This window comes from Mastigoproctus giganteus, chromosome 11 (assembly GCF_048544385.1).
Source record: "Mastigoproctus giganteus isolate SK-2022 chromosome 11, ASM4854438v1, whole genome shotgun sequence".
Classification (NCBI taxonomy): Eukaryota; Metazoa; Arthropoda; class Arachnida; order Uropygi; family Thelyphonidae; genus Mastigoproctus; species Mastigoproctus giganteus.
In genome coordinates this window covers 86,018,555-86,044,787 of record NC_143585.1, presented here as the reverse complement: position 1 = coordinate 86,044,787, position 26,233 = coordinate 86,018,555, and the positions used below count along the sequence as shown (strand labels likewise).

At 36.6% G+C, this 26,233-nt stretch overlaps 1 protein-coding gene across 2 annotated transcripts in view; it reads right to left on the bottom strand.

Moving 5' to 3' along the window:
• LOC150078216 (hexokinase-2-like) overlaps window positions 1–26,233 on the bottom strand; it is a 92,935-nt gene that overhangs the window by 56,489 nt on the left and 10,213 nt on the right. Inside the window, exons 1-3 of one of the 2 annotated variants that reach the window (XM_090385220.1) lie at window positions 22,933–23,056; window positions 13,308–13,470; window positions 3,118–3,257 (exon numbers count right to left, since the gene is read on the bottom strand). In XM_090385220.1, coding sequence (XP_090241346.1) covers window positions 3,118–3,257; window positions 13,308–13,470; window positions 22,933–22,944 — 315 coding nt within the window. In that variant the 5' untranslated portion in view covers window positions 22,945–23,056. Of the gene's footprint in view, window positions 1–3,117; window positions 3,258–13,307; window positions 13,471–22,932; window positions 23,057–26,233 lie in introns of those variants that run through there. The other variant, XM_090385219.1, reaches the window with a different exon arrangement.

Sequence of the window (26,233 nt, the reverse complement as noted above, 5' to 3'; positions counted from 1 at the left end):
TCTTTTGTTCTCAGCGTTACTTTTCTTCCAAACAGCTGTTCACTCTGTACAAATCGCAAATCCACCTTACCATGGAATATTGTTCCCACGTCTGGGGCGGTGATCCAAAACCTCTCTCAGGCTTCTAGATTCCATTCAGAAGAGGGCAGTTAGGTTAATTAATGACTCCTCTATAACAGTCTCTCCACTTGCTGTCTCATAGACGTACTGTTTCTGCTGCATGCCTCTTCTACAGATACTTCCATGGGCACTGTTCTTCTGAATTGGCTTCTATAATTCCTACTCTCTCTCTCTCTCTCTCTTTCAAAACAGTCCGTACACGGTGCAGCCAACATCCATTTACTGTCCAACTTCAAACTCACAGAACCAACTTTTCATCTTCCTCGTTTATTCATTCAACTGCCGTTTTCTGGAACAACCTTCCTTTATATGTATTTCCTGATAATTACAGTCTACAGAAGTTCAAGTCCAATGTCAACAAATATCATCTTTCATCTCCTCAACTTTCAACCCAAGCACGGTACTAAGTACTATAGGTTCTAATACCTCTTGTGTTTTGGGATTTACATAAAAAAAAAAAAAAAAAATCTGAAGAATGTCCATTAATCACAACCATGTCTTCTGCTCTGCAGCCAACCAGCAATCCATCTTAGAATTTTTTCTGTAATCCTAACATGTTCCAGCTTATACAATAACCTTTCATGAGGGACTGTGTAAAATGCCTTGATGAAATCAAAATAAACTATGTCGAAATTGTTCCCTACATCCAACTCATGAGTAACTCTGTCAAAATAACTTACTACGTTAGATAAACATGGTTTTCCTTTAACAAAACTATGTTGTATATTATTCAGATATATCTATCTAAATGCCCCTGGATTGTTATCTTAATCATTCTTTCTAAGATTTTCCCTACCACTGAAGTCAGACTAATTCATCTGTACTTACCAACTTTGCTCTTAGATTGTTTGTTTGTTTGTTTGTTTGTATTTTATTAGCGCATCAGCAACTGAGGCTATATTGTGCCAAGAACAATTGCTCTTAGAACTGACTTTATGTATTGGTGATACGATGACACTTTTCCAATCCAAAGGAATCTCTCCTAGGTCCAAAGATGACCTCATAATTAACTTCACTGGTTCAATACACTCCCTGGTGGCTGCCCTCAAAATTACTGGGTATTTGCCATCAACTCTAGAAGCCTTATTTGCCTTTATGCCTGTTATGTTTTACTAATAAACAGTCATCTGTAATTTTGAAATCACTAATTTCATATGACTGAGTCTCACTTGCACAGCCTCTTCTCAGCATGAAGGGTCTTTGCTCGGTAAAGGCAGATGCAAAATACTTGTTCATTTCATCTGCAATCAGCTGGGTTGTCTAAGCTTTCGCGTACCCAGTGCACAAAGGGCCCAATCTGATTCGCTTTTTTCTTCCTTGTATTTGCATACATGAAAAATTCCTTGTCCCCATTCTTTGCTCTCTTAGCCAATGCTTTTGCATATGCAGCCTTGGCCTCTCTAACGTTATCTGTGGGTTTTTTTGTTTTTTTTTTTTGTTAGTTGTTGGCACATCGGCTTCATTGGCCATAATGCACCTCCCAAAGTTTTTGCATTTTACTCTGATCCAAGCCCGAGGCAGGATTCAAACCCACAATCTTTGGGTTGCCCGACAGGCACTTTACCCACCTGGCTAGCCCAGTCGGCATTATCTGTGGTACTATTACAAATTAACTTGTAGCTGTTATAGGCGTCAGTACCTTTCATCAGTCTGCAACTGTCCCATGCTATCTTTTTTCTGCTCTATTTGACTAGCCAGTTCCGCATTCATTCATTTTGGCATTCTCCCCCTGCAGTATTTTCTTAATGGTATGTACACATACATATCTTCTGCAATTTTTGCTTTAAAGGTATTTCATAATTCAAGTGTATTCACCCTCACTCTGCCCAAATAATAGATGCCATATAGCACTTTAAACTGTCAAAGTCTCCTCTTCTGAAATTAAAACCCCATGTCTTTACCCCTAACTACTGCAACATCTTCCAACTGGTGACTGCATAATCAATACCTGCCAATGGTTCTTGTATTTTAAGTCCTGTGATGTCATCATGTATGACATGAGTAACAATGAGGTCAAGAATAATCTCACCCAGTATTATCTCTGATATACTGGTACAAATAATAATTATCTAGCTTATTTAGAAAAATTTCCCTCCCACTTATTCCAATCAATCTGAAACAGATTGAAGTCACCCATAATAAGACATTGGAGCTCGCTTGCTTGCCCATTCAGTTTGCATTTAAAGACTCTCATCTTCTGGTCTGTAAATTACTCCCACTCTCATTATACCTTTGCTTCCAACTAACTTGCACCACACAGATTCTATGCTGGCAGATGCACCCTCGTACTCAGCTAAAGCTCTTTTTGCACTCAAGCTGCTTTTGATAAGAAGCATGATATCACCACCCCTCCTATCTTCCCTAAATATATTATATTTGAACTAGTGGAACTAGTCATCCCCAATTTTTGGGCAGCACCACATTTCTGTTAGCCCTATTATGTCAGCATTAGTTGTCCTAACCAGGAGTTCAAATTCAGCCATTTTATTTACAATACTCCTAACATTACTAGAGACACAGTTGAGACTAAGTATTCTTCTATAGTTTTACTACCCTGATACATACCCCTCGAAGTTATTTAGGTTTGTTTCCCTATCTTTCTCATCCCACTCATTTCAAATGTTTCTACCTCAGAATATCTTGCCAACATTAGTTCAAGAATTTTGTTGCCACAAACAAGACTAATAAGTGAGTGCAAGCATTACTTTGACCCATATTATCAGATAAACACAGAGCTACATTACCCTGAGACTGAGTAGAGCTCAGTGGTTACCAAAAAACATTCTAACAACATCTTCAATTATTTAATTATTAAAGTGACATGAAAAAATACATTTGTGAAGAGTCACTGTTTGTCACTTAAAATCATTGAAGTTAGTCAGTTTTCTAGAATTGCATTACCAAATAAATTTAGTAATTCTCTCATAACCATCTTTTAATTTTTAACAGGAAGAAAGAAAAAGAGAGAAAGAAATGTAAAAAAATCAGATAACAAACCTGAGTTCCTGGTCCCAACATGATATCTTGAGGAATTCCAAATACTTCGTTTTCCATATGAAAGTTATCTCCATCTAAATCAATCAGTAACACCCTAAAATTTGTACCTCCAAGGTCTAATGCTAGATATTTTCCTTGTTCTGTTTAGGAGGGAAAAAAGGGTAAGCCATAATTCATAAACTGTCAAAGCATATGAATTTCTTACTAAATAAATAAATCCAAAAAAATAACATCATTAGTGTATTTACATATGTGGCTATGAATATTACTGCTATATAATTCTAATCAAACAAGAACTGAAATGAAATTAAACTGAACATAAAATCAGAAATAATATAACTGCATGAAAATCCACGGATGTTGGTTTTTTTCACAGTGAACTACATTCTCAGGTTTCAAAGAACTTTAGGAAGGACCAATGAAAAGACACCATACCCATAAGATATTAAAAAACTCAGTTTACATTTAATTATGTTTTAGAGAAGAGAAGAGGATCCATGGAAGGCGCCTCCATAGCCAGGTGGGAAGGAGAGCAGTGCATAGCACACGCTTCTTGATTAGACTGGGATTCGAGCCCATCACCACCAAATACGGAGGATGCAGAAAGGTCAGGGAATGACCACCGCATATTCCAGAGCAATAGGGCCTTAGTTGCTAATGCTCCTAAAAAAAAGGATCCATGGATTTTTTCTAAATTATTACAAGTTTAGGGAAGACATAGACTTCTGTAGCTGCTGCAAGTTGATAAGAATTCATTGAAATTTTAGCATTAACATTAGTAGAGGCATTTGATGCAAGAAAGCAAGCTTATGCAGCATCAGCCAAAAAATAAAATAAAATAATAAAATAAATAAAAAATAACCACTTCCACTTCACCCCTCTGTTCGTTCGAAATACCTGTCCAGCTGAGCCTTAAACTTATTTAGGCTATCAACTTCCACGACAAGGGATGGAAGTCTGTTCCACCAACCAACCAACCCCCCGCTGGCTAAAGGCAAATTTCCGCACGTCTATCCTACATCTGTCTCCTCAATTTTAATTTATGCCCTCTCAGGTGATTATTCTGAGCAAGAGGAAGAATCCCATCAGCACTGAGCATGCTCAAACCATTCAAGGCTTTATACACCTCTATCAGATCACCTCGCTGGTGCCTAGTCTCCAGACACTGTAATTTGCAAAACTTAAGCCTTTCTTCGTAAGAGCACCCCTTTGTTCCATTCACTAATCTTGTTGCCCTTCTCTGTACTCGTTCCAGCAGCTCTACATCCTTCTTGAAATGAGGCCTCCAGACCTGTATACAGTACTCTAGGTGCGGCCTGACCATTACCTTATACAAGGGAATAATCACCTCCCTATCCCTGCTAGAAAAATTCCTGTATATCATTGACAATACTCCATGAGCTACCCTTGCAGCCCATCTGCACTGCTCAGAGAACTTCATATCTGCCTGCACAACCACCCCCAGGTCCCTTTCATTCTCTACCACTGTCAGTGTAGCACCACAGAGTTGATACGTTGCTCTGGGGTTGCTGTTTCCCATATGTAGTACTTTACATTTGTCAATGTTATACTTCATTTGCCACCTCTCAGCCCATCTGCTCAACCTTTCCAGATCCTGTTGCAGCAGCATAGTGTCAGTAGTGTCCTTGACAACCCCGCCAACCTTCATATCGTCTGCAAACTTGGACATTAAGCTTGATATACCATCATCAATATCATTTATAAATACAGAAAACAATAATGGACCCAATACTGAACCCTGAGGGACTCCACTAATAACATTAGTCCACGCTGAGCAGTGTCCATTGATTACCACTCTCTGTCTTCTCCCCCTCAACCACCCCTTTATCCATAGCAGCAATTTGCCTCCAATGCCACACTGCTCCAATTTGTGCAGCAGTCTTCCAGGTGCAACAGTATCAAAAGCCTTTTTAAGATCCAAGTGTATAATATCAAAGTTATTCCCTGCATCCAGTTCTTTGACTGCATCATAGTATCCAATCAAGGCAAGACTTCCCCTTAACAAAACCATGCTGTGTCCGAGCTATAACTGAAGTCTTGTCTAGATGATCCTGCAGTGCTTCTTTAACCAGTGCCTCCATTAATTTTCCGGGAACCGAAGTTAAACTCACAGGTCTCTAATTACTTGTGTCAGCTTTTGATCCTCCTTTGTGAATTGGGGTCACATTTGCACATCTCCAGTCCATGGGTACCTCCCCTAAGTCCAAGGAAGATCTCATAATTATGGCTAAGGGTTTGCTTACTTCCTTTGCTGCCTCCTTTAATATAACTGGATAGATCCCATCCACCCCAGGTGCCTTTCTTGTGTTTATCTTCAACAATTTCTCCTCCACTTTACTCTCAGTTATTACAAGATTCTCTAGCTTACTGCCAGAGTTGAATACACCTCTGGCATTCCCCTCGCTGGATAACTCCTCATGTGTGAATGTCGATGCAAAATATTCATTTAGTTTGTTAGCTACCTGAGCAGGATCATCAACAGTTGACCAATCGATATCAAGTGGACCAATCTGGTTCATCCCCTTCCTTCTAGAGTTTACATAAGTAAAGAACTCTTTGCTGTTTTTCTTTGCATCCCTTGCCAAAGATTTCTCGTAATCTGCCTTCGCCTGCCTAACCTCCTTTGTAACTTGGTTACAGATCAACTTGTATCTATCATAGGCTTCTGTGTCACGTGTTAATTTGTATGTATCCCATGCATTTTTCTTCTCTGCCATAAGTCTCATTAGTTCATCTGACATCCATTTAGGCCTAAACCTTGAACAATATTTCTTAGTTGGTATGTAAAGCCTAGTAGCTTCCAAGATAAGTTCTTTGAATGCTTCCCATTTTGAATTTGCTGTTGGTAACATCATCAGTTGGTCCCACTGTATAGAATTTAAACTGTCTCAGTCCATCGTAGTCGCCTTTACGAAAGCAATAACCCTTCCCTTTACCCCTAATGGTAGTTACCTCTTTGTGTAAATCCCACTTCAGCACACTGTGATCACTGCCACTTAGTGGTTCATTTATCTGCAGATTCCTAATGCATGAAGAATCACTACTGATAATCACATCAAGAGTATTACTCCCTCTAGTTGCCGAGAGTATTACTCCCTCTAGTTGCCGCCCGAACATGCTGATGTAGAAAACAATGATCCAATAAATCCACAATAGCCTTGCTAGTGTGTGAGTGACCAGCTCCCAAATTCCAGTCAATATCTGGGAAATTAAAATCCCCCATTATAAGACTCTCTGATTTACTGGCCCACTCTATTTCCCTGTGCAGTTTCTTATTATACTCATCAGAGTCATTAGGCCTATAGCACACTCCTACTCTCAATTTTGATCTCCCAATGCTTAGGTCACACCAAACTGACTCGACACTGCACTGTCCAGCAATGTCGACTGGCTTCACTTCTTTGGATTTTATGTATTTCTTAACTAACAGCATAACCCCTCCTCCCTTCCTATCCTATCCTATCTATCCTTTCTGTAGACATTGTACTCCCCAAATTCCAGTTCTGCATTCCTTATATCTGTGTGACACCACGTCTCTGAAATCCCAACAATATCTCCCTTTGATGTTTTGAGCAATACCTCAAATTCATCAAATTTATTTACTCAACTCCTAGCATTGGTGTACATGCAAGTATACATGCACCTGTTCTTTTTCTTAGCTATCCCAACACAACCCATGTGTTTACTTGTACCCCAATGATTCCCAGCAGTCTCTGAAATATCCTGCATCTTATTTTCCAGGCTCATTCCAATAGAAGCAGTGCAAGAATCACTTTCACCTCTGATAGTGGCTACTGTTAATCCATTAGTCCTTGTATCCCCCCCAATCTAGCAGTTTTCCGACCCACCTAACACTGCCTCGATAGCATCAGCAAACATTCTTGCACCCTTTCTATTTAAGTGTATCCCATCCCTGTAGAAGCAGTTTCTCCTGTTAACAAGTACAGACCAGGATGAAAAAAATTCTACCCCTGGAGCCTTGCACAATCTTTCCAGGCCGAATTGATCAACAGGGCTCTCATCATATACTCCCTCCTATCGTGTCTGGGCAGAATTGCAGACACTTTCAAATTCAACCCTAATTCACGGCTTTTTTTCAACAGTGACCTGTACTTGTTAAGTAATTCCGCCGGTCTCCTACTTTTAATATCATTAGTGCAACGTGTACAACTATATCACCTTTTGTGCCCTTAAAAGATGATATCCGCTCTACAATGTCATCAACCTTTGCCCCTGGCAGACATACCTTGGTCCTGTTCCACCTATCCTTTTTACAAACCATGTTTCCCGTTTCCCTGACAATAGAGTCACCAACAACTACTAGTTCCTTTGGGACCAGCGCATTCTGCCTTGGGAGCTGCCGCTGTGTTGCGTGATGACCAAGTGCACGCTCTGGCATTTTATCGTATTTTTGATTAGTTAGCATATTAATTTGTGTTTTACAAATGGATTAAATAGGCTTGGTGAAGTTCATTAGCTTATTTTTTTTATTTAGCTAGTGATTTTGTAAGTTACAACTCACTACTTCTACCGCTATTGTAGCAGTGTTTTTGGCAGGAATATTGTAGCATAACCAGTAGCTCAGAAGAACAGTAAGGTTTAAATTGTAATAAATAAGTATTTTGAAGGGCTTAATCAACTTTTTTTTTTTGGACATATATCTGTTGTATTTTTGATTAGTCAATGTATTAATTTGTGTTTTACAAATAGATTAAATAGGCTTAGTGTTGTTCGTTTGCGTATTTTTTTAAATTTAGCTAGTGACTTTGTATGTTACAACTTGCTACTCTTACCGATACCGTATTGGTGTTTTAGCTGGAATATCGTAGCATAATCAGTAGCGTAGAAGAATAGTAGGGTTTTAATTGTAATAAATAAGTATTTTAAAGGTTTTAATCACTTTTTTTGGCATACATCTTTTGTATTTAGCTAAGGATATAACTAATTTAGCATAGTGATTGTTACGGTATAGCGTAATTTGATAACATACTTCGTGATGTTTGTTATTTGGTTTTTAGGAGCATTAGCAACTAAGGCCATATTGCTCCGGGGATATGCGGTGGTCATTTCCTGACCTTTCCGCATCCTCCGTATTTGGTGGTCACGGGCTCGAACCCCGGTCTAATCAAGAAGCGTGTGCTATGCACTGCTGCTCCTGCCCACCTGACTACGGAGGCACCTATACATCTTGAATTTGATAGCTAAGGTATAACATAAAACTATATAGCAGATGTATTGCTGCAGCTTAGTATAGTATTGTATAGTCAAGTATAGTATAGTAAATTTATCAACCTTATTACTTTTCATTGTTAATTAATTAAATCATATTTAAATGGAAATCATGCCCCAGACTAGAGCAGCAAAGCAACGTGCACAAAGTAGCAGGAATGCTTTGGCTCGTGAGAGAACCGAAGGGGGCGATTCTCCAATGCATCACAGCCTAAAGAAATGTGCAACTTGTGAAATGTTTGGAGACCTCTCTGGGACAGGACATGATGTTGTGTGTGCTTTGTGTCTTTGTGTGTGCTCGATGTAGCAGTGTGAAGAAGTTAGGTGCCAATTCAGTATTGTTATGGGCCTTTATGAGAGCTTGAAGGACTTAAATTGGGGGACCCATCAAGCTCTCAGCTGCCCACATCAATGCCAGAGCTTGCACTTGATCATCAGGCAACACAGCGGAAACCTTCAGGGCAGAATGCGTTGGTCCCACAGGAGCTAGTCATTGTCGGTAACTCTATTGTCAGGGAGACGGGAAATATATTGTGCAAAAAGGATAGGTGGAATAGGACCAGGGTTGTAGAGCATTGACGTTGTAGAGCAGATATCATCTTTTAAGGATATAAAGACTGATACTGTTGTACCATGTTGGCACTAATGACATTAAGAGTAGGAGAACTGCAGACTTACTTAACAAGTACAGATCAATGTTGAAAACAAGCTGGGAGTTAGGGTTAAATTTGAGTCTGCAATTCTGCCCAGACATGATAGGAGGGAGTATATTATGAAAACCTTGTCAATAACAGTCCTGGAGAGACTGTGCAAGGCTCATGGGGTAGAATTTTTCTCAGCGTGGTCTGTGCTTGTTAACAGGAGAGATGGGCTGAGAGGTGACAACTGAAGTTTAACATTGACAAATGTAAAGTATTGCATGTGGGTAGCAGTAACCCCAGAGTAACGTATCAACTGGGTGGTATTACCCTCAGAGTAGTGGAGAATAAAAAGAACCTGGGGGTAATTGTGCAGTAAGATATGAAGTTTTCTGAACAGTGAAAAAAGGCTGCAAGAGACCACACCTTGAATATACAGATCTGGAGGCCTCATTTTAGGAAAAATGTAGAGCTACTGGAATGAGTACAGAGAAGGGCAATGAGATTAGCGAGTGGAACAAAGGGTTGGTGTTACCAAGAAAGGCTTAAGTTCTGCAAATTGCAGCTTCTGGAGACTAGGCACCTGCAAGGTGATCTAACTGGGGTGTATAAGGCCTTGAATGGATTGAGCAAGCTCGATGCTAATGGGATTCTTCCTCTTGCTCAGATTATTCACCTGAGGGGGCATAAATTCAAACTGAGGATATACAATTATAGAATAGATGTGCGGAAATTCGCCTTTAGCCAGCGGATGGCTGATAGTTGGAACAAACTTTCATTTGTTGTAGTGGAGGTCAGCAACTTAAATAAGTTCAATGCAGAACTAGACAAACATTTGGAGTGAATGGATGGGTGAAATGGGAAGGGTGTTTTTTTTTTTTTTTTTTTGGCTGATGCTATATAAGCATGCTTTCTTGCATCATATGCCCTACTAATGCTAATGCTAAGTTCAAGAGCAGGAATTACAAATGTCTCTTGTTTAAACTGCGCTGTATTTCTACCTAATTTTGAAAAGCAGCAAAAAAAAATACACAGTATTTTCATATGCAAATTTTCTTTATATTAATGTATAAGTATTTTTTTTTGTTCTGTTTGAGAAAGGAGAAAAAAAAATGAGCCTCACTGCAAAGTAGCTGAGGTTACCAAGGTCTTCTGTTGGCTAAATATGAAGAGGGGGAAGGCAGTTGAAAAGGTTTTAGCCCAATATGGATTATAAAGGTTTTTGTGAAAGACAATATTGCCAATCTGTGCTGTAACTCTTCTTGTGTTTACAGAAAATTTCAAGTCTGTAACTATATTCTTCTTTACAGAGAACACTGAAGTGTAGAAGGTGAATGAAGATAGCAACTGTTCAGGGAATCAAGCACTGTGCAGTTGTTAAGTACCTTCATTTAAAGGGAATGTTACTGAAAGAAATTCACAAAGACATGCAGCATATATATTAGAAGAATCTTGTCCTTCCTTCGTACACCACAATCAAAAACTAGGCTACAGAATTTAAGTGTGGAACACAGTGTTGATGATGCATCTTGCAGTGGGAGGCCTGTCACCATGTCAACACCTGCAAATGTGAAGCATATTGAGACAACAATCAATCTCCCATGAGCATGCTCATGATATTATGGTGAATGTTTTAGGCATGAAGAAGATTTCTTTGAGGTGAGTTCCTAAATCACTGAATGCAGATCAGAAGTGGGAAAAAAGATCCTGTCATGAAATTGTGCAGCATTTTGAAGCTAATGAAGCTCAGTTTTGAGAAAGATACGACACTTTGGACAAAACATGGGTGCACCACTTCAGCCCTGAAACAAAAAAAAAAAAACAATTGAAACAGTGGAAGCATTCCTCCTCTCTCCCTGCCTAAAAAGTTTCCAGTGCACAAGTCAGCTGGGAAAGTCATGACATCCATCTGGAATGCAGAAGGAATCATCATGATTGATTTCCTGGAACGAGGTGCCACTATCAATGCTGAGCATTATTCTAGCCCATTGAGACATTTGCAAAAGAGCTGAGGCTCAAACAGCATGAGAAATTGACCAAAGGAGTCATCTTGAATCAAAACTGCACTGCCACACACAACATTTATGACTCAGACAACACTGCATGACTGTGGGTTTGAGCTATTACAGCATCCATCCTACTCACTGGATTTGGCTCCATCAGACTACTTTCTATTTCTAAATCTCAAAAAGGACTTGAAAGAACAGAAATTCAACAGTGACAATGCTGTGATGAATGCAGTTAACAAGTGGTCTGAACCAAAATCTTCTGAATTTTATTTGAGCAGGTTATAAAAGCTAGTGTATCATTCCAGAAAGTGTGTTCACTTAAGGGGAAGCTATGTTTTAAAATAAATGGGTTTCACATCTTTCCAGCATTCCTTCTATGAGAGATTAGAAAGAAACTTTTCAACCTCCCCTTGTACATTCATAGTTCAGATATTTGTAAAATAAAGTGAAAAACAGTTACAGAATATTCTACATATTTGCTGAGATAAGCTTCATCTCCTTTGCCAGTTACTTAGAAAGCATTCACATTATTTTGAGTGCTTTCACATTTATGTGAAATCCAAAGCTAAATGCCAAACTTAATCAAAAACAAAATATTAGCCAAACAAATCACAAAAATAAAATTTAATTCACTGGAGCCCCATCTCATTAAAAGCATGGGTTCTCTGAACAAAACCTTCCTACTGGAAGATGTGGAGATTAAGGAGCTGGTGCTGAAATAACCTGAAAAATGGAGTAACTATCTGGGAAAAGACTGAAAACCAAAAGAAAGTAAAGCACTGAAATATACCATTATATACCCATTGATAATTCTCTGGATAGAAACTTAATTTGAAAATGTTGGAAAACAAAAATATTTTGTTAGAATTCACTATTTGTATGGCAAAAATTGAATGAATAATCTACAATGAATGAATAACTAAATTATCTATTGTAAAAGACTTTGAAACCTGTATATCACCTTGGAACCAGCTTACTGGAGACACTTAATAGTAATTGAAAATAATCCAGACCCATTATTGGCAGTATTAAATTATACAGAAAACTATTACCAACTTTTCAGCACATGTTTCTCTACTAAATAAACACTTCTTGAATTTTTAAGAGCAACTGTGGCAAAAAAAAAAAAAAAAAAATCTGGGAAGCAGTAGGATAAAATTTCAGTGGCCTTACCAGTTAGAGTACACAAAGCATTAGAATAAAGGATTAAAGCACCCATTTGTTGCTTGGTTTAGGTACGTCAACGACATAGGCCATGTTGTATCTTATGTCAGTAAGAGTGTGTGTGTGTGTGGGAGAGCCGTGCTGAGGGTGAGGCGAATGAGGCTCACGCCTCAGACTAAAAGCTGAAAGGTGCACCAAAAGAAAGATTAAATAATTGTCAATGTTGCCATGATTAATAGTATGGTGCAATTTTTCATTCTTGCCTCAGATACTAAAATGGCTTGGCACAGCCCTGGCTTGTGGTCTTGGGCTGATTATATTGTGTAGGTTACAAAGCCATGAATAACATGATAGGGGGGACTTATTCCACCTGAGATCAGCTAAGTACATCCCTGACTGAAGAAGCCTTCTGGGCTTCTACCTTCTAACAACTACATACATGTATTATTCTATGATGGTAGAGCCCCTGTAAGTGGCACACACTATATAGGTTTAAAAAGCCTATGTTTGTTTCAATTCTATGCCTGTCATAGTTGAGAGAAATACTTTCTTTCAAGATGTCAGGAATTTTAATGAGCTTTTTTTTTTCAAGATCATTAAAATTGTGATTAAATTAATGAAGTAGGAGGTAAACATTTTTTTCCCTCTGGGAAACTTGCATTCTTCATCCCAAAAAACAGGCAAACTGACCATAGAATATCTGCAACTCCTAGTCATAATATACTGACATCTTGTGGTCTTAATGCCTCTACATAAAATTTCCAAACAATTCTATGTTAGAAATGTAATTATTTTTGCTTATAAAAAATATTTTGTTTTTCCCCCTTTTCCAGAAAGCTAATGGTTAGGATAAGTTGTATACAATAAGCACTGAGGCTGACAAAGCAATGAAGTATCAATATATTGTTACATGTCAGTTTGCCTGTTTTTGCTAATTTCATTGAAAACTTAAAAAGGGGGAAGGGAATTTGCCTGAGCAACTAACTCAGCCATGGTGTGAAAAACTAATACAATGTAGTAGTAAATGTGCTTGCCACAGAGGCATAAATTAAGTGAACAACTAAAGGGAAATGTCTAGCAAATATTTCAAATAATATTTAGGTAATCCTCCAAGTATAATGAAATGTACCTGTTCCATTGGGTACATCTTGCACAAAAGTTGGGAACATCTTTACAGACGCCTGGTCGTGCGTCTCTGGTGAAAGCCCTTTGCGGAATTCACTGAGAAGTAAGGAGGACACTTTCTCCAGCTGATCATTAGTTAGCACCAGCTCACGAGTAATGGTTTCAATCTATTGTAAAAATAAAATTTCTTATTTAATGTGAAACTGATTCATGCTTTGAAACAATATAAGTTGCTAATAATGTAAGAAAAGTCAAATCCTTAAGGCCAAAACAGCATTCTTGTATTCTCAAATATGTCTGTTTATAACAAAGAATTCTTAAACTACTCTAATAATGACATACATGGACTTTTCTTTTCAAAAAAACTGTTCGTAGTTATTAATAAACTATTTAGTTTATCTAGATAACATGGCTCACTGTTCATTATTTTGGGCTTTTCTGCCATTAAATTTGTCCCCAACCTCCACTTAACCACACACAGGAGCATAAATTTAAATTTAAAAAGGAGAATTGCAGATTAGAAATACAGAAAATAATAAAATATTAATATCATTATAGGAACAAGAACATGAGTCATAACTACAAACTTAAACATTAGCTTTTCAAAACATAATCCTTTTAACATTTTGTATTGTGGAACATGTGTTAATCTAGAGACAAAAATATCAGGTACAATTATAACTATAGCAGAAAGAGATTCTATAGTTGACTGAAGGGCATTCATTAGCTGCCCTTTTCTCTCTCTCTCTCTCATTCCTTATTTATACCTTTCGCCCACATAATTCGTGGTACATCATGGAATAACTAGTGAATAACTTTGACCCATACAGAGAAATTCTCTCAACTATAAAAAAATACTTCATGGATAAGGTCATATGTTTTACATTGGTGCCTAAGAATTTACTCTTGGCTTTTATCACAAATAGGGGACTAAGTGTGGTGCACCTCTTACACGCACCTGGAGCCTATACAGTTTTCTTGGCCAGTCAGATGGTGATTCAACTATCATGTCACCCTCAACCTTCCATTTTTTTACACCCTTCCAAATGCTTAAACAAAATTAGTGATATTAACAAACAGTCATATTTCCTTGAACTGTACTTGCATCTTACAACTTATACTAGCTGCTACTGATATCTATTGTCTTTCTTCCATAATTTTCATGCCTGTTTCTTTCTATATGCATGCTTCTGATTCACATTCATTATATTCAGAAGTGTGTCAAAATACTTTAGATCAACCTGATTAGATCAATATACATTGATCTAATCAGGTTAACTTTTTATTTTAAGAGAAGTTTATGTAAATGAAACATAGTGGAAAAGCAGGAAAAGTCCCCATGGACTGGAGATGTGCTGAATTACTGTACAGTGATTTTGTTTATCTATAATTAGTGCTGTCACAAAAAGTGACCATGCAGGCATTTCACCCAGGACTTCACTTAGAGGATGAGGAGGAGGAGGAACTCAAAATCTGAAGGAGAAAAATGGATTTTGATTTTTCCACTATTTATTTATACTCTGTCATCCACCCACTAAATAGCACAATATTGCATATTGCAATTCTCTAAAAACTCAGCTAAGTAGTAACCATCATAGAATTTTACAATAGATGCCAAATTTTGATAAGATGTGCTCTGAATATTGGAAAGGGCCTCCATAAAGTGAATGCACATGGTATTCAAATCCTTTGTAAGATAGCCCTGTCTGTAATGTATGGGTATCTAATTTTTTTCAATGTATATTTAATCATGAAATATACATTGATCTAATCAGGTTAACTTTTTATTTTAAGAGAAGTTTATGTAAATGAAACATAGTGGTAAAGCAGGAAAAGTCCCCATGGACTGGAGATGTGCAAAGGTATCACCAATTCACAAAGGGGATCTAAGAGTAATTACAGACCAGTTAGTTTAACTTCTGTTGTGGAGAAAACAATGGAGTCACTGGTTAAAGATGCATTGCAGGATTATCTAGACAAGGCTGCAGTAATAAATCAGACACAGCATGGGTTTGTTAAGGGAATGTCTTGTCTGACAAATTTGATTAGATACCATGATGTGGGGTTACAAAGGAACTGGATGCAAAAAATTATTTTGATATCATATACTTGGATTTCAGGAAAGCTTTTGACACTGTTGCACATGGAAGACTACTGTACTAACTGGAGCAGTATGGTATTAAGGGCAAGTTGCTACAATGGATAAAAGGATGGTTGAGTGGAAGAAGACAGAGTGTCAGTGGACACTTCGTGGACTAATATTATTAGTGGAGTATCCAGGATTCAGTGTTGGGCTCACTGTTGCTTTGTATATTTATCAACGATATTGATGAAGATATATCAGGCTTAATGTTGAAGTTTGCTAATGATACAAAGGTTAGCAGGGTTATTAATACAGTAATGGCAGTGTGCTGCTGCACAGGATGTAGAAAAGTTGGGCAGATGGGCTGAGAAGTGGCAACTGATGTTTTAACATTGACAAATGCAAAGTACTGCACGTAGGTAGAACCCCAGAGAACGTAGGGTGGTAGAAAAAGACCTGGAAGTAACTGTGCAATCAGATATGAAATTTCCAGAGTAGTGAAGACAGGCTGCCAGAGAAGGTCAATGATATAGAGGAATTTTGCTAGTAGGGAAAAGGGGGTGATTATTCCTTTGTATAAGGCAATGGTCAGGCCACACCTTGAGTACTGCATACAGGTCTGGAGGCCTCATTTTAGGAAGGATATAGAGTTGCTTAAGTGAATACAGAGAACCGGAACAAGATTTATGAGGGGAACGAAAGGTGGTCTTATAAACAAAGGCTTAAGTTCTGCAAATTGCAGCATTTGGAGACTAGGCACCTGTGAAATGATCTGACTGAGGTGTAACAAACATGAGAGAGCATTAATTCAAATTGAGGAAAGACAGTTATAGAATAGATGTGCAGAAATTTGCCTTTAGCTAGTGGGTAGTTGATTACTGGAACAAACTTCCATCTGTTGTTGTGGAAGTTGATAGGTTAAATCAGTGTTTCTCAAACTTTTTTTAGTCCCGGAACACTTTTCATCTCACAATATATTTATGAAACACAAGTTTAGCGGGAGTGAAAGAACTGTTTGCTAATATTTTATTATTACAATGCACTGTGCATCAGGAGCATCTTTATTTCCAACAAATGTAAAGCCGAAATTCAAATAACTGTCATCATACTTTTGTTTTGGTCTGTTATTAGTTTGTTCTTGTTTTTTCACTTCGGATTTTTGGGGAACAAAAGGCTGCAATTGTTCATCCTCACTTTGAAGTGTGACAAAACTGTGTTCGTTTTCATCGACCACAATTTCAATACTTAGAAGTACTTGCTTCTCATTTTAAAGTTCCTTTTTTCAACCACAAATCCATGATCATTTATTTTAATAATAATATTTCAAAATACTGATAATTATCAAAAAATTTTATTCAAGGAAGTGAGTTTAGTTATGATATCAGTTCGGTTCCGTCTCTCCTTCAACCCTGTGTACTCAGGCTAAATCGCATACGAATGGCATATTAGATCACTACATTGCTACTTTTTCATAGCTGTCATTACCTCTAAGCATACTTCTCTATACAAGAGCCTGCCAAAATAAAGTGTTCCATGGTCTATTTGATTATTAGTCTATGCCAGTATATTAATAACCAAAAAATAATAATAATGTTAAAAATTATAATGATACAAGTGCTGTACACTACAAACCGGCAATATTTATTTATTATTATTTTTTAATTATTAATTACGATTTTTCACGGAATACTAGTGTTCCATGGAACACAGTTTGGGAAATGCTGGCTTAAATAAATTCAAGGAGGAACTGGACAAACATTTAGAGGGAATGGATGTGTGAAATTTTTTTTTGGCCGATACTACATAAGCGTGCTTTCTTACATTACATGCCTCTGCTGCTACCACTACTATTACTATATACACACATTGCAAAAAAATAGGCTTTCAGCTAGAATGGGTAGTGGATTGTTAGAACAAGCTACCATCTTGTAACTCTCATCCATATTCTAATACAAGTACTGTATATACAAATGTAATATAATGTGGCCATAGGTGCTGGCAGGTTATTTTTCAAGGTGGTGCATGTGGGAATAAATTTTTTGTTCACCAAATTTTCTTCAAAACAAATTAATGAAAATACTGTATTAAAAATTGTGTATTACTTCGAAATCCAAAGATGGTGCACTTGTACCATGCTGCCAGTGCCCATGAATGTGAGAATTCACTTGTAAAAAAAAAAAAAAAAAAAAAAAAAAAGGCAGTTTTAAAAGATGCACCAAAAGAGAATTCATTATCACTTCCTTTACTACTACATTTTCAACCTTTTGAATGATTACGCATCTTTTTTTTTTCTTTTCTCCCTCAATACTCGCATTGTGCTCAGGTTCCATATATACAAAAATAATAAATTGTATGTATATACTGCAAGGGTAGGCGGAAAAAATGCCCATGGTAAATACAGACAAATTTTTATTGTATGGTTTTGAATTTTTTTTACTGGTCACCTGCTACGATGCTTATCCATAGTAACTCATCATCATTAACTTGGTCCGGCTTAGGTCTTTTAAGACCTGTTCCATTGTAGCCCTTGGAAGTGGTCTTGATCTCGCCATCGTTGTCTTGGTTGACCAACATCTCTCTTGCCTGTAGGTTTGTAGTTAAAGGCTAATTTTGGAATCCGGTCTGGGTTCATTCTTTCTATGTGGCTGATCCATTTTTCCTGATACCGTTTTATGTCATTTACTATGTTATCTACTTTTAATTTCTCGCGGATACTTAAATTTCTTTGGTCGTCTAGTCTTGTAAAGGCTAATAATGCTCTTAAAATCTCATTTGCGCTTATTTCTGTTTGTGTGCATATTTCTTATTTATGACCCAAGTCTCACAGCTGTAGAAGAGGGCTGGTTTTGAAGTGATGTTGTGCAGTCGTAATTTTGTTTCAGTTGTCATTTGTTTTCCAAAGTGGCATTTAATTGTTCCATTCATTTTATTATATTTTTGTAGTTTAGTGTGGATGACTTTCCCTTCATTTGATATTAAATTTCCCAAATAGGTGAAGTCAGATATTTGTTCTATTATTTTATCATCAATAACAATTTTGACTCTTTTATGTTTTTTCCACATAATCCCATTTATTTTGTTTTTGAGGTGGAGATTTTCATCTCGTACTGTTTACCTATTTTATTAAGTTCATTTGCTGCTATCTGTAGTTCATCTTCAGATTTTGCAATTATAACTTGATCATCAGCATATAGGCCTCCGTAGCCGAGTGGTCAGGAGTGGGAGTGCAGTAGCACACGCTCTTTGAGTAGACTGGGGTTCAAGCCCCTGACTGCTGAATACGGTCGATCTGCCAACCCGCACTGGACCAGCGTGGCAGATTATGGTCCAGTTCCCTCAGCATGAATTGTTGAGGAGGCTTCCACCCTGCAGTGGGTTGATGATGGCTGCACTTTACCTTTTTTTTACCATCAGCATATAACATAGTTTGGATTTTATTCCTGTTGTTCAACTGTATTCCGTTGTTAATTATTTGTTTCCATTCTTTAAGAATTTTATTAATGTAGATATTAAATACATTTGGTGATAGTCCACATCCTTGTTTCACTCCTTTATTGGTGTTAATTGGGTCTGATAGTTGGCCATTAGAATATTTTATACAGACTTTTCAGTTTTTATATAGGCTTTGGATCGCTTTCAGGAGTTGGGTTGGGATATTCTCTTCCCTAGAATCTGCCAAAGTTTTTCCCATTGTAACTCTAACGCTGTAAATACTGAGGCTAAACACCCAGTAATAAAATACTACTCTGTGAGGCTAAGCTTGGAATCACGTGTTGGCTTCTAGTCTATAGTTATTTATGGCACTCTCCATGTGATCATAGCTACCAATGATTAGATCAAAACAAAATATGATTTTGAAATAGTCGTTTTTGAATAATTACAAAAAAAACATGGATGATGATAAGTATTGCAATCTATAAGCAAGCAGAATTAAAAAAAAAAAAAAAAACTTTTCGAGAAATAAAAAAGAAAATTGTCACCTGTCAGATTCAATTTGTTACATTTGGGGGCGCTACCACAGCAGTGTTAATATCGATATTCAAAATAAAACTAAAGGGAGGTCTCCTCAGTACAAGTAAAGAGAATTAGATGTATCAAGCCAGGACCTTTCAACTGTCATATCGACCCTGGTTTCGTTTATTCACATTTTAATAATAAATGCCTGTTCCCGGCTCTATAAGCTTGAGAATAGGCTACTTGTTTATATCTTTCTGTATCATATTTTAGAATATATTCGTTTATATATATATTTTTCGTTTATTATTATATTATTAATTTATATTATTCGATTGAAAATCACCCAGTTTTTTTAACAACTCTTAAAGTTTAGACATCGTTTTCCCAGCGCATCCCGTTTATATTATTATAATTATACTGTATATATATATATATTTTTTTTTTTTTCATTCATGTGTTATTTTTAATATAATACACCCATATTCTCGTGGACATTTTTGTGGCTGTCCCGGAGTATAGTCAGAAAATTTAATTATACGTATGTAGACTGCTGAAATAATTAGAGAGGTGTTTATGAAAGCCTTTATTATTCATTTCTTTTGTGCCACTGTTTTGAAAATTCGGACTTGAGATTATTACAAAACTATTAACTAGTTTGTAAGTTTACGATTAATTAAAGTTCCGCTAGTACTGCGTTTTCAGAGCAGAAGTAGCGGAATTTTTATTTACTCGACAAATGAAGAGTTATAAAAATTCCCTAAAAATATCCGAGTGTTTTAAAACGATTATCAAAGTTGAATCCGGACAGTAATCTGTACGCAACGACAAAAATGTTCAACCGCTGTAACAATGAAGTTGTTCTCTTCTTGGCATTGAGTGACTGTTCTGGAGCACAAAAGAGAAACTATTCTTTTAAGGCTTAAAAAGTAAATTGGTATAAGTAGGAGCAACTTAGTGATGAGAATTACTGGAATCCCAGGGATTGCAGTGAAAGTGTTGCATTCCCATTAATGTTGAGGACAGATTAGTAGGCCACTCCAGGCTCTTGGAGTTTTAGAAACAATAAAAAAAAAAAAGGAGTTTTTATTTATTAAAGAGTACCATCTTCTTTGTAATTTCTTTTTTTCTTATTCCGTTCCTCCAGAGGTGAGCAATATATTTTATACATGGATCCCGGGGTCAGATGCCTCTTTAATCGTAATAATAATAATAATAATAATAAAAAATAATAATAATAATGAAAACACTATAAATAAAAAAGAAGTTCGTAAAATATGCTGATGTGATTTATTTTAAAGTTATTTTTCGTGAAAAGATTTTTTTTTTTTTTTTTTGTTCAAATGGTATTTACGCTTTGGTTTTATAAGCATATTTAGGAAAGTCACATTTATCTTATTATGGTTTTATTACTTGTTATGATTTTGTTTTTCTAATCTGAAATAAAAATTTATTTATTTTTCAAATACAGTTGAAACCTCCCGAATCCGGCGATACATTATCCGGCATCACATTTTCCGTTATTCTTAAGAAAGTGGGGAACCCGAAAATATTTAAACCCCTGCCCCTTCACACGAGAATCGACAAGTTTAGTTTTAGGGGTCTACAGCCAATTTGCTAAAAAGAGGCTCGCTCGAGAAGAATTTTAGCTAATGGTCATCCCCGGTTAAAATAATTTGTTGAATTTTAACAAACTTTTTTTTTTTTATTTTTAACAAGAGGCTTGCGCGATTCCCTCCAGCAGATCTCTGGGTATTTGCCCAAGTGGGAGTTAGATGATTGTGTAAGGTTGATATTTTGTCTCAAAGCCATAAAAGTCTTTACCATGCCCCACACCACATGGGAAAATTATTTCGAAGTGATGGGACTATTTGCTGCTGGTCATGAACAAGGTAAGACATTCGTCTGTAATTAGTGATGACTGGATTTCACGATTCGTAGATGAAGCATTAGTTGACGTGATTCATTCAATGAACAAAGTTGGACTGCCGTGTTTGTAAACAACATTGACACAGAAACTTTCATTCATCTGTATTCTTAAGTCGGTAGTATTAAAAAAACAGCAGGTGGCACAAAGTATTACGGTGGTTCAAAACTCAAACACAAGTGATTAATTTATTATGGAAAGGTTTGCATTTTTAAAAGAAACTGGAGAGTGAGATATCGTGAAACTTTTATTATTATTATCCATATGGTGCAAGGAAGCCTGAGGCTTATGCTGCACCGGCCAAAAAAAAAAAAAAAAATTTCTCTATTACCCTGAGAGAGAGAGAGAGAGAGAGAGAGAGAGAGAGAGAGAGAGAGAGAGAGAGAGAGAGAGAGAGAGAAGTAGAAAGGAATTACCAAGAAAGAAAAATGATGATATCCAGCTCAGGACCCTGGGTGTGCCAAGCCCATACTCATCAGATGTGAGCCCCTGTTGGTTTCCTAACTGTGTACGTATATTTTATTATTATTAGCTATATGGTGCAATGAAGTCTGAGGCTTTAAAAAAAAAAAATTCCCAAGTTACCCTGAGAGAGAGGGAAAGAGAGTCAAAAGTAGAAGGAAATCACCAAGAAAAAGAAGAATGATGATATCCAGCTAAGGACCCTGGGTATGCCAAGCCCATACTCACCAGATGTGAGCCAGAAGCGAAAATAATAGTTTTATCGTAATGCACTCTATAATATATTTTATTCCATATACTCCATGATACCTTTCTCTCGATGAAGAATATTCTTATACAGTACTAAATAACAGGCTGTGGTATCTTTCTTCTTTTTTTTTCTTTTTTTTTTTTTTTTGAATGATCATATGATTACCCGAAGTCTCGGAAATCTCAAGATCCGGGAAAAAAGTCATCAGATTTGGGAGGTTCGATAATCTCAGATATTTACAATCTTTAGCTTTGTCTGGTATACGAATTGTTGATGGGCCGATAGAAAAAGTTTCCTTTAAGAATTTCTTTTCAACTAGTCCCTACTGCATACCCAGAGAAATGCAGCAAACATAATGTTACTGTCACAAGCATTTTCTCCAGCGCGCACGGACACACAAAAGTGAGAAACGACACGAAAATCTATAGTTGTCACAACGCCAACATCTGAAAGTGTGGCTATCCTTGTTGAGCAGTTTCATTTGCCACTATAAGTTTAAGCTAACTGGCCTTAGGCAGATGTTGCAAGGTTTGAGTATTTTCATCCCACAATTAGATAAACTAGTTATTACGAGTTAAAACAGCATTAGCGCTCACCCAAAACAACCCAACCTCCACTAATTAACAACATTTCTTATGAAATTTCCTTGTGCTAATGTCATGAAAATGCATTTAAAATTCTTAAAATTTAGAAAAATCAAGAAATTAATATCGAAAATCTCCAAGATAAGATGACTAATTACCGATTAGTGCCCCAGTCAGTCTAGGAATGTTGGAAACCTAAATTACATTTTATGTGTATGTGTTTTGGTTTCCTAAAACGATATACGAGAAAGCTCTAAGGCACATAGTCCTTTTAAAGTACGTGTCTTCTCTAAAATAAATTCTCTATTTGTACTCCTGGGCGACCACATCGGAGTTTACAAGATAAAAAAAATAAAAACCATTACCTACCGACTCATTCATCTGGCCGAAGTTAACTGATATAATCAACAAAAAAGTTATCGTTTTACTCTGATCGTTCTTAGCTTAATGCGGACAACTAATATTTTATTGTTCAAGACTCCACTGTCGAAATTCTTCATATACTGCCTCTGTGAGCTTGCTCTTCTATGTATTCATTACGGTATTTGTCCTTTCGAGACACACACACGTAACAAAAAAAACAGAGTAACATTTATACTTGGTAGGATCTTTGCCAAACATCACACTCTGCCAAGGAAGTGTGGGACGACCTAACGTTATGTGCAGTAAGCATAACATTACGAGTTATTTCGTAAATGTGAACCCAACACATAAAGTTAACTATTTTGGACTCAAGACAAATCTCTCTCTCTCTCTCTCTCTCTCTCTCTCTCTCTCTCTCTCTTTCTCTTTCTGGGTCTAAATGTTTGAACTTTCTGGTTGACTGTATGTTTTACTTTAATTTTATTTGCGATTCCTAAATGAAAATTAATCCTGCAGTGTAGTGTTAAATCCTAATAATAAATGAATAGTGACTCTTTATTATATGTGTAAGAAGGCACTGTTAAATAACTGCAAAAGTAAACAAATACCAATAAAAAAGGAAGAAAGTTATCCGAGCAAGCAAGCTTTCATTATTTTATACGAAAATCTATAATGAAGCTATCCAGAAGTATGTTTAAACAATTAAAGCGTTTTAGTTAAAATATTTTTAAACTGAGTATTAGGATTGTGTTTAGAGGAGCGTCAGCGTATTTTATGGCTGCCGGATGAAACCACAGCTTCGGAAGAGGAAGAACCCTCACCTAAGACCGACTAACTCGGTCTTAAGTGAGAATAAGGCCCTTTATGGCCTCTATCCATGATGTGAATAAGGACCATAAAAATTCATTCTGTCTTGACGGGATTCGAATACAGGCCTTTACTATACTGCGTGGGAAAACAACGATTTTAACCATTATGCTACACACGAGGGTCGGTGCAACAGTACCAACAGATACTCATTGAATCATGTACTTCATACTTCACTTCCGACCCTCAAAGTGAATAAATAAAGGTGCTACGCATTTCCTCAAAAGGTAAAAGAATGTCTGTTTTAAAACATAGTTAAGAAGTAGGAAATACTTGTTGTCCTTGATAAAATAGGCACTTTAACAAGATTGACCAGTTAGCTCTCTCTCTCTCTCTCTCTCTCTCTCTCTCCACTGGATGCTTATATTTATAACTCTTTTGTAGGCTGTATTATTTAGTTGTGTTATTTTAAACCAGGCATGGACAACCTCTCCTAGTTCGGAGGCCAAATTATCATTCTATCTCCAAGTCAAGGGCCGGACCAAATTATTAAATAAAATAAATTAATATTCAATGAATTAAAACAAGTTGCTACTTCATATTTCATTTAATTATAATATAATGCTTTGGTATAAAGCTCTACATAAATTTTATAATATAATGAACGACATAACAATTTAATGTGAAGATTGGCCTTGACTTAACTACGAGACTATCAATATTGACGTTAATATTACTTAAGGATAATCGCATAGAATTTTCGAGGTTTTCGTCCGTTATTCTTGTCCGAATTTTTGATTTATTGTATTTCATCCTCGAAAAAAAAAAAACTGTTCACACATATATGTGTTGCCGAAAAGACAAATGATTTTTCTTGAAAAGGCGCGTAAATTTGTATGTTTTTCTTCCACAAAATAAAATTTATAAAAATCCGTCAAAGCAATGTTGTTAAATTGTGATTTTAGAACTAAATACGCCTGAAGCTCAATAAGTTCCATCTGTAAGTTTTCTGGCACATTATTTACATCAGCATCCATCGGACGAGCAAATATAGCGAATGTGGAGTCTATGTTTTGGAAGTCGGCAAACCTTGTATCAAATTGCTCTATTAGTGCCTTCTTCAGTTCTCCATAACAATTATAAGGGATATTTTTATGAGTTGCTAGAGTAGGAAAATTATAACAATTTTTAGCTCTTATCTGACTTTCCAACAATCTTAGTTTATTACAAAAAGCTTTGACATGTCCATGCAGTTCATGAACCAATTGTTCTTGTTTTTGCAATTTGAGATTCAGTTCGTTTAGGTATCCGGTGACATCTACAAGAAATGCTAAATCACACACCCACTCATCATCTTTTACTTGGTTAATTGTGTTTCCTTTTATGTCCATAAAATCTGCAATGTCTTGTCTCGGATCATAAAATCGTTTTAACATTTTACCTTTTCTCAACCGCCTCACTTCACAATAAGACACATCTTCATAATCCGAAAATAGGTCTGCCAAATACTCCTTAAATTTGGTGGTGATTAAGTGCACGTGACTTAATAAAGTTAATACTGGCTACTACAACTTCCGTAACATTTGTGAATTTAATCAATTTTGCACACAGATTTTGTTGGTGGATAATGCAGTGAAAATTTATTAAATTTACCTGATGGATCTGTAGTTCTATTGCTCTTTCATGAACTATTCCAATAAATCCCTTCCGTGCACCAACCATTGCAGGGGCTCCATCAGTGCATATGGCAGATAGCGAACTCCATTTAAGCCCAAATTTCTCGAAGACTGTGTTGACTGTTTCAAATATATCTTCACCGGTAGTTGTTCCTTTTAACGGCCAAAGCGCCAATAATTCTTCTGTGATGTTTAAATCCGCATCAACTCCTCGAATAAATATTGCTAGTTGTGCTGTATCGGAGGCATCGGTGCTGTCATCCAAAGAAATTGAAAATGCTTTCAATCTAGCAATTTTCTCTTTTAAACTTTTTTTTTTTTATATCATCAGCCATAATTTCTATCCGTCGGACAACGGTACGTCTCGACAAACGAATATTCTCGAAGTCTTTTCTTTTCAGGACATTATACTTGCAACATCCAGCAGACATTCTTTGATAAATTCTCCTTCACCAAATGACTTAGAATGCTTAGCGATTTTTTCGCTTACCACAAAGCTGTGGTACTGCGTTCTTTTGAACATTTGCTGCTGGGTATCCAAGTTCTTCTTCAACTTCTGTATTTCATCTTTTCGTAGTTGTCCATCAATTTTTTGGTGATCCGCATGTCTCGAAGTAAAGTGTCTCTTCAAGTTGTATTCTTTGTTGACAGATACGGATTCCTTGCACAGCAAACATACAGGAAATCCTTTATTCAGAATAAAATAATAATCCTCTGTCCAGTTGTCTTGAAATTGACGATTCTGTGCATCTACTTTTCTTTTTTTTTTTTTTTTGACATAACCCCTGACATTGTCCCAAATTTATAAGCGATATTCAGAACTG